Source organism: Hyla sarda, chromosome 7, assembly GCF_029499605.1.
Source record: "Hyla sarda isolate aHylSar1 chromosome 7, aHylSar1.hap1, whole genome shotgun sequence".
Lineage (NCBI taxonomy): Eukaryota > Metazoa > Chordata > Amphibia > Anura > Hylidae > Hyla > Hyla sarda.
The window spans coordinates 43,286,350-43,293,592 of NC_079195.1; the positions used below are offsets into that span (position 1 = coordinate 43,286,350).

Consider the following 7,243-nt stretch of genomic DNA (forward strand, 5'->3'; position numbering starts at 1 on the left):
TATATATATATATATATATATATATATATATATGTGTGTATATATATATATATATATATATTTTTTTTTTCAGTGGTCTTCAACCTGCGGACCTCCGCATGTTTCAAAACTACAACTCCCAGCATGCCCGGACAGCCGAAGGCTGTCCGGGCATGCTGGGAGTTGTAGTTTTGCAACATCTGGAGGTCCGTAGGTTGAAGACCACTGAAGAAGGGATTGACAGGCGGAGAGTTCTCTCAAGTATAAGCCGAGGGGGGCATTTTCAGCACGAAAAATCGTGCTGAAAAACTCGGCTTATACTCGAGTATATACGGTAAGTATATAGAACACATGGGTCAAACTGAAATAAATATAAAAAATGTCAAAGGTGGGACAAAGCCCAAGCAAAAAGATGCCAGACCTAGAGGAAAACTGTGAAACTTACTATAATGGTGGAAAATGCAATAAATATATATGTAATTAAATAGAAATAAGTATATAAAGATACCTGGAGATGGTTTAGAACCCTGTGATGTCACACATGCTTGTGATGATGTCACCGTAAGCTGAACAAAGAGGTGCGCGCCGGCCGCAGTCTCTTCAGTGTGTTTTGCATTCACAACCTGTGGTGCAAAGTGTTTCTTAGAGAGTTTCTATTTGCGATAGAGAATTCAAGATTTTGACCGTTCCTTGTCTGAAGAGAGAACCACAAGGTAAGTCTCAGCCTCTTCTATTCATACATATACAGGGGATTTTGTTTGTTTGTCAGGCTTTTTTTTTCCCCCCAAAATAAATTACAAAACTTATATTTCTCATAGCATTGTGACAATACTTGGCTCAGGCATTAAAAATAAAACACACAGATAGTATCATGACCAGAGCTTTTTCTTACAAAAGTGCTAAAATGCAATTACGCCCAAAAAGCCCCCAAGAAAATGGGTCCTAATTCATGAAGTTCTACAAGATATAATTCTATGAGAAAGATTTGGTGGTGAAGTAAAAGAATGACAGAAAGATTAGGGCAGAAGTATAATAGTATATAATAGTATTCTGTGTACTAACAATAGAAATACTCCGGGTACTCCGAAAGGGAAAATGTTTTCATATCAACTATTGGCAAAAAGTCATATAGGGTACGGATAGATCCCAATGAGGTGGGGCAGGTTCATTAATAGTAAATGTATATAGCAGGATAGCCCAATTGTATCTACAGTATGAACTTACTATTGGCCAGTGACCATACAGCCAAGCCCTTATAATCTGCCATTACTAGGACAGATTCAGGGTTATCAGATATTACTAGGACCGGACAGGTTCAGGGTTATCAGATATTAATAGGACCGGACAGGTTCAGGGTTATCAGATATTACCAGGACCGGACAGGTTCAGGGTTATCAGATATTACCAGGACCGGACAGGTTCAGGGTTATCAGATATTACCAGGACCGGACAGATTCAGGGTAATCAGAAATTACTAGGACTGGACAGGTTCAGGGTTATCAGATATTAATAGGACCGGACAGGTTCAGGGTTATCAGATATTACCAGGACCGGACAGGTTCAGGGTTATCAGATATTTCTAGGACCGGACAGGTTCAGGGTTATCAGATATTACTAGGACCCGACAGGTTCAGGGTTATCAGATATTACTAGGACCGTACAGGTTTAGGGTTATCAGATATTACTAGGACTGGACAGGTTCAGGGTTATCAGATATTACTAGGACCGGACAGGGTCAGGGTTATCAGATATTACTAGGACTGGACAGGTTCAGGGTTATCAGATATTACTAGGACCGGACAGGTTCAGGGTTATCAGACATTGGGGACCTCAGGGAAGACGTCTCCATATAAAACACTTATAGAGAAGCGTCTTCTTCTGAGGCTGCGATGGTCTTAGTGTTATCTTGTGGTTCTGTGCTGGACATTTCTGCTCTGTATGAAGGATCTATTGTATAATGACAGGAATGATGACATGTTGTCTAATGTCTTCACTTATCTCTCTCTCTCTCTAGTGTTTTCAGGCTCTGACCTGTGACCATGGCCTCTCCACAAGACCCATTGCTGAAGGAGGAGGAAGAAGCAATGGAGGACCATAGTGATATGGATGTAGAAAAGGGCGATATCCCTGAGAGACAGAACCTGCCATCTCTAAGCGTGATGTCCACCGCACGTTCCATCATCACCGTAGTGATCCTCGCCTTTGTTAATTTGCTCATCTATGCAAATCGCTCCAGCGTGGCGGGGGTGCTGCCTTATATACAGAAAGCATATGACACCAATGCTAGTCTGTCCGGCTTATTGAATACATTGTTCATTGGAAGCTACGGTGCTGGTCGCACCAATTGCCGGATATTTGGGCGACCACTGTAATAAGAAATATACTGTTTGCGCAGGAGTCATCGTTTGGCTGAGCATGACACTTACCCTGTCATTCATCCCTGACGGGTATTTCCTGCTGTTCCTGCTGACGAGTGGGCTGGTTGGAGCCGGAGAGGCGACTTTCTGCACCATCGCCCCCTCCATCATTGCAGACCTTTTTACAAGTGACCAGCGGACCCGCATGCTGAACGTGTTTTACTCCGTCATACCTGTAGGCTGCGGACTAGGATACATCATCGGGCCCAAAGTGACTGATGCAGCAAGGGGTGATTGGCACTGGGCGTTTCGGGTCACCCCTGGCCTGGGCCTCATAGCTGTGGCTTTCATGATTTTGGTCACAAAGGAGCTTCCAAGAGTGACTACAAACGGGAAGAAGAAAAACAAATCCCCCAAGTTTGCTAAATGGACGACAGATCTGAAACAACTATTTAAAAATCGAAGTTTCATGTTAACCACCCTGGGATCGTCAGCTGTATCCTTCATAGTGGGAGCCATAGGTGTATGGGGTCCGTCATACCTGACCTACGCACGAATACTCCTACAAGAGAAGGACCCCTGCCGCACTGAACCGTGTGACTATCACGACATCCTAATATTTGGTGTGGTTACAGTCGCCTCCGGCATTCTGGGAGTTGTAGCAGGGTCGGAGATAAGTAAAAGATATCGCAAATCCAACCCACGGGCCAATCCGCTTGTGTGTGGCTGCGCGATGATGATCTCCGCCCCTTTTCTTCTTTTGGCATTGACTTTTGGCAACATCAGCCTCGTTGCCACCTACATCTTCATCTTCATCGGAGAGCTGCTTCTGGCAGTAAATTTCACCCTCATATCTGACATTATACTAAAAGTAGTAACTCCGTGGAGGAGATCTTCAGCTCTGGCTGTGCAGATGACAATCTATCACCTCCTAGGTGACGCCGGCAGCCCGTACCTCATCGGCCTGATATCTGACACCTATGAACAAGGATATGCCAAATCCCCTCTTCTGAAATACCGCAGCCTGGAGTATGCCCTCATGACCTGCACCATAATGGCAGTCATCGGAGGGGCCTTCTTCATGGCCACGGCCCTATTTATAGAGAGGGACGAAAAAGAAGCAGAGATGGAATCAGAACCTCCGTCATCCTCCTCCTCGCTGCTTCCTGCCGATGAGGACCGCGCTTCAGAATACAGAGATCCGTAACCTCCACAATGCCAATAGATATAGCAAGGACTCTCCTAAAAATGAATGAGGAAAAGTCATTGTTTACCTTTATCTGTTTACTTAATTAAAAAAAAAAAAAGAAAAAAATTGCTGCAATTGTTCTATGTTCCACTTTACCCATTAAAAAATATTCTCTACCGACCCAAACCCCAAATAGAAAAATGTAAATCTCCTCCCAAGACATAAAAAAGACTATTAATAAGAAGAGGGATATATGAGTGCATGTATGTGTTTGTGTGTATATGTGTGTGTATATGTGTTTGTGTGTATGTGTGTGTATATATGTGTGTGTATGTGTTTGTTTGTATATGTTTGTGTGTATGTGTTTGTGTGTATATGTGTGTGTATGTGTTTGTGTGTATGTGTGTATATATGTGTGTATGTGTTTGTTTGTTTATGTTTGTGTGTATGTGTTTGTGTGTATATGTGTTTGTGTGTATGTGTTTGTGTGTATATATGTGTGTGTATGTGTTTGTTTGTATATGTTTGTGTGTATATGTGTGTATATGTGTGTGTATGAATTTGTGTGTATATGTGTGTGTATGTGTGTGTGTTTGTATATGTGTGTGTATGTATTTATATATGTATATGTGTGTGTATGTGTTTGTGTGTATATGGGTGTGTATGTATTTGTGTATGTATATGTGTGTGTATTAGGGCTGTACGATATGGGGAAAATGTGCGATTGCGTTTATGGAGGTAAATATTGTGATTTTGATATAATAAACAAATGGGGAAATCCCCCCTATTTAATGTCCAATCCCCCTATTTTATATAGCCATCTCCCCCCAATTTCATGGTCATTGACTGAACATAAAATGAAGGGAATTGGATATGAAATGGGGAGAAATTAGCTTAACCCCTTAAGGACACATGACGTACTGGAACGTCATGTGTCCACTCCCGATCTATAACGCGGGGCCACGTCATAGCGGGTCGGGCCCGGCCTCTAACAACGGCCGGGACCCGTGGCTAATAGCGCGCGGCACCGCGATCAATGCCACGTCTAAAGTGAAAGTGAAGCCATGCCGGTTAGCTCAGTGGGCTGTTCGGGATAGCGGCATCCCGAACAGCGAAATCGCGGCATCCCGAACAGCTTACAGGACAGCAGGAGGGTCCCTACCTGCCTCCTCGCTGTCCGATCGCTGAATGACTGCTCAGTGCCTGAGATCCAGGCATGAGCAGTCAAGCGGCAGAATCATCGATCACTGGTTTCTTATGAGAAACCAGTGATCAATGTCAAAGATCAGTGTGTGCAGTGTTATAGGTCCCTATGGGAGCTATAACACTGCAAAAAAAAAGTGAATAAAGATCATTTAACCCCTTCCCTATTAAAAGTTTGAATCACCCCCCTTTTCCCATAAAAAAAAAAAACACAGTGTAAATAAAAATAAACATATATGGTATCGCCGCGTGCAGAAATGTCCGAATTATAAAAATATATCGTTAATTAAACCGCACGGTTAATGGCGTGTGTGCAAAAAAATTCCAAAGTCCAAAATAGTGCATTTTTGGTCACTTTTTATATCATGAAAAAATTAATAAAAAGCGATCAATAAGTCCTATTAATGCAAAAATGGTACAGTTACAAAAAATGAGCCCTAATACCGCCCCATACGCGGAAAAATAAAAAAGTTATAGGGGGTCAGAAAATGACAATTTTAAACGTATTAATTTTCCTGCATGTAGTTATGATTTTTTACAGAAGTCCGACAAAATCAAACCTATATAAGTAGGGGATCATTTTAATCGTATGGACCTACAGAATAAAGATAAGGTGTCATTTTTACCGAAAAATGTACTACGTAGAAACGGAAGCCCCCAAAATTTACAAAACAGCGTTTTTATTTAATTTTGTCTCACAATGATATTTTTTTCCGTTTCTCCATGGATTTTTGGGCAAAATGACTGATAGCATTACAAAGTAGAATTGGTGGCGCAATAAACAAGCAATCATATGGATTTTTAGGTGCAAAATTGAAAGAGTTATGATTTTTTAAAGGCAAGAAGCAAAAAACGAAAATGCCAAAACGGAAAAACCCCTGGTCCTTAAGGGGTTAAAGGTGTACTCTACCCCCTAGACATGTTATCCCCTATCCAAAGAATCAGAAATAACATATCTGATCGAGGAGTGGCCGGCCCCTAGCACACAACCGTCACGCCTCTGCTCATAGACATGAATGGAAGGGGTGTGGTGGCTGTGATTGCTATTGATCTGGCATTGAGCAGAATTCGCTCCTTCTACATATACACCCCCTTACACTGTCTCCCCCCCCCCCAATAAAAATGAATAATGTATTGTACGGCAGTGTTTCCAAAATGGAGCCTCCAGCTGTTGCAAACCAACGACTCCCAGCATTTCCGGACAGCCACTGACTATCCAGGCATGCTGGGAGTTTAGCAACAGCTGGAGGCACCCTGATTGGGAATCACTGGCGTAGAATACCCCTATGTCCACCCCTATGCAATCCCTAAGTTAGTCCTCAAATGCGCATGGTGCTCTCTCACTTCGGAGCCCTGTCGTATTTCAAGGAAACAGTTTAGGGCCACATATGGGGTATTTCCGTACTGGGGAGAAATTGTACTACAAATTTTGGGGGGCTTTTTCTCCTTTTACCCCTTATGAAAAGGAAAAGTTGGGGTCTACACCAGCCTGTTAGTGTAAAAAAATTTAAAAAAATTTGCACTAACATGCTGGTGTTGCCCCATACTTTTTATTTTCACAAGCGATAAAAGGAAAATAAGACCCCCCAAAATTTGTAACACAATTTCTCCTGAGTATGAAAATACCCCATAAGTGGGCGTAAAATGCTCTGTGGGTGCACAACAAGGCTCAGGAGTGAGAGTGCACTATGTACCTTTCAGGCCACAATTGGTGATTTGCACAGGGGTGGCTGATTTTACAGCGGTTCTGACATAAACACAAAAAAATAAATACCCACATGTGACCCCATTTTGGAAACTACACCCCTCACAGAACGTAACAAAGGGTATATTGAGCCTTAACACCCCACAGGTGTTTGACGAATTTTCGTTAAAATTGGATGGGAAAATGAAAAAAAAAAAAAAATTTCACTAAAATGCTGGTTTTACCCAAAATTTTTCATTTTCACAAGGGAAAATAGGAAAAAAGCCCCCCACAATTTGTAACCCCATTTCTTCTGAGTAAGAACATACCCCATATGTGGATGTAAAGTGCTCTGCGGGTGCACTACAATGCTCAGAAGAGAAGGAGCGACAGAGAAAATTTGTCCGGAATTGAAGGCCACGTGTGTTTACAAAGCCCCCATAGTGCCAGAACAATGGACCCCCCACATGTGACCCCATTTTGGAAACTACACCCCTCACGTAATGTAATAAGGGGTACAGTGAGCATTTAAACCCCACAGGTGTCTGACAGCTTTTTGGAACAGTGGTCCGTGAAAATGAAAAATGTAATTTTTCATTTGCACAGAACACTGTTCCAAAGATCTGTCAAATGCCAGTGGGGTGTAAATACTCACTGCACCCCTTATTAAATTCTGTGAGGGATGTAGTTTCCAAATAAGAAATGAGGTTACACATTTTGGGGGTAATTTTCTCTTAATACCCTTTGTAAAAATGTAAAATTTGGGAAAAACCAGTGAAAAAATGAAAAAAAAAGTGAAAAAAAATGTTTTCTTTCATTTACACATCCAAC

General features: G+C 42.0%; 1 protein-coding gene across 1 annotated transcript; it reads left to right on the top strand.

Annotated features, from left to right (window-relative positions):
* The first annotated feature begins 482 nt into the window (after nt 1–482).
* LOC130282014 (protein spinster homolog 1-like) lies at nt 483–3,636 on the top strand. Its single transcript, XM_056529841.1, has 2 exons — nt 483–692; nt 1,994–3,636. The coding sequence occupies exon 2, from the start codon at nt 2,395–2,397 to the stop codon at nt 3,541–3,543; it is 1,149 nt and encodes a 382-aa protein (XP_056385816.1). The 5' UTR covers nt 483–692; nt 1,994–2,394; the 3' UTR covers nt 3,544–3,636.
* The last annotated feature ends 3,607 nt before the right edge of the window (nt 3,637–7,243 follow it).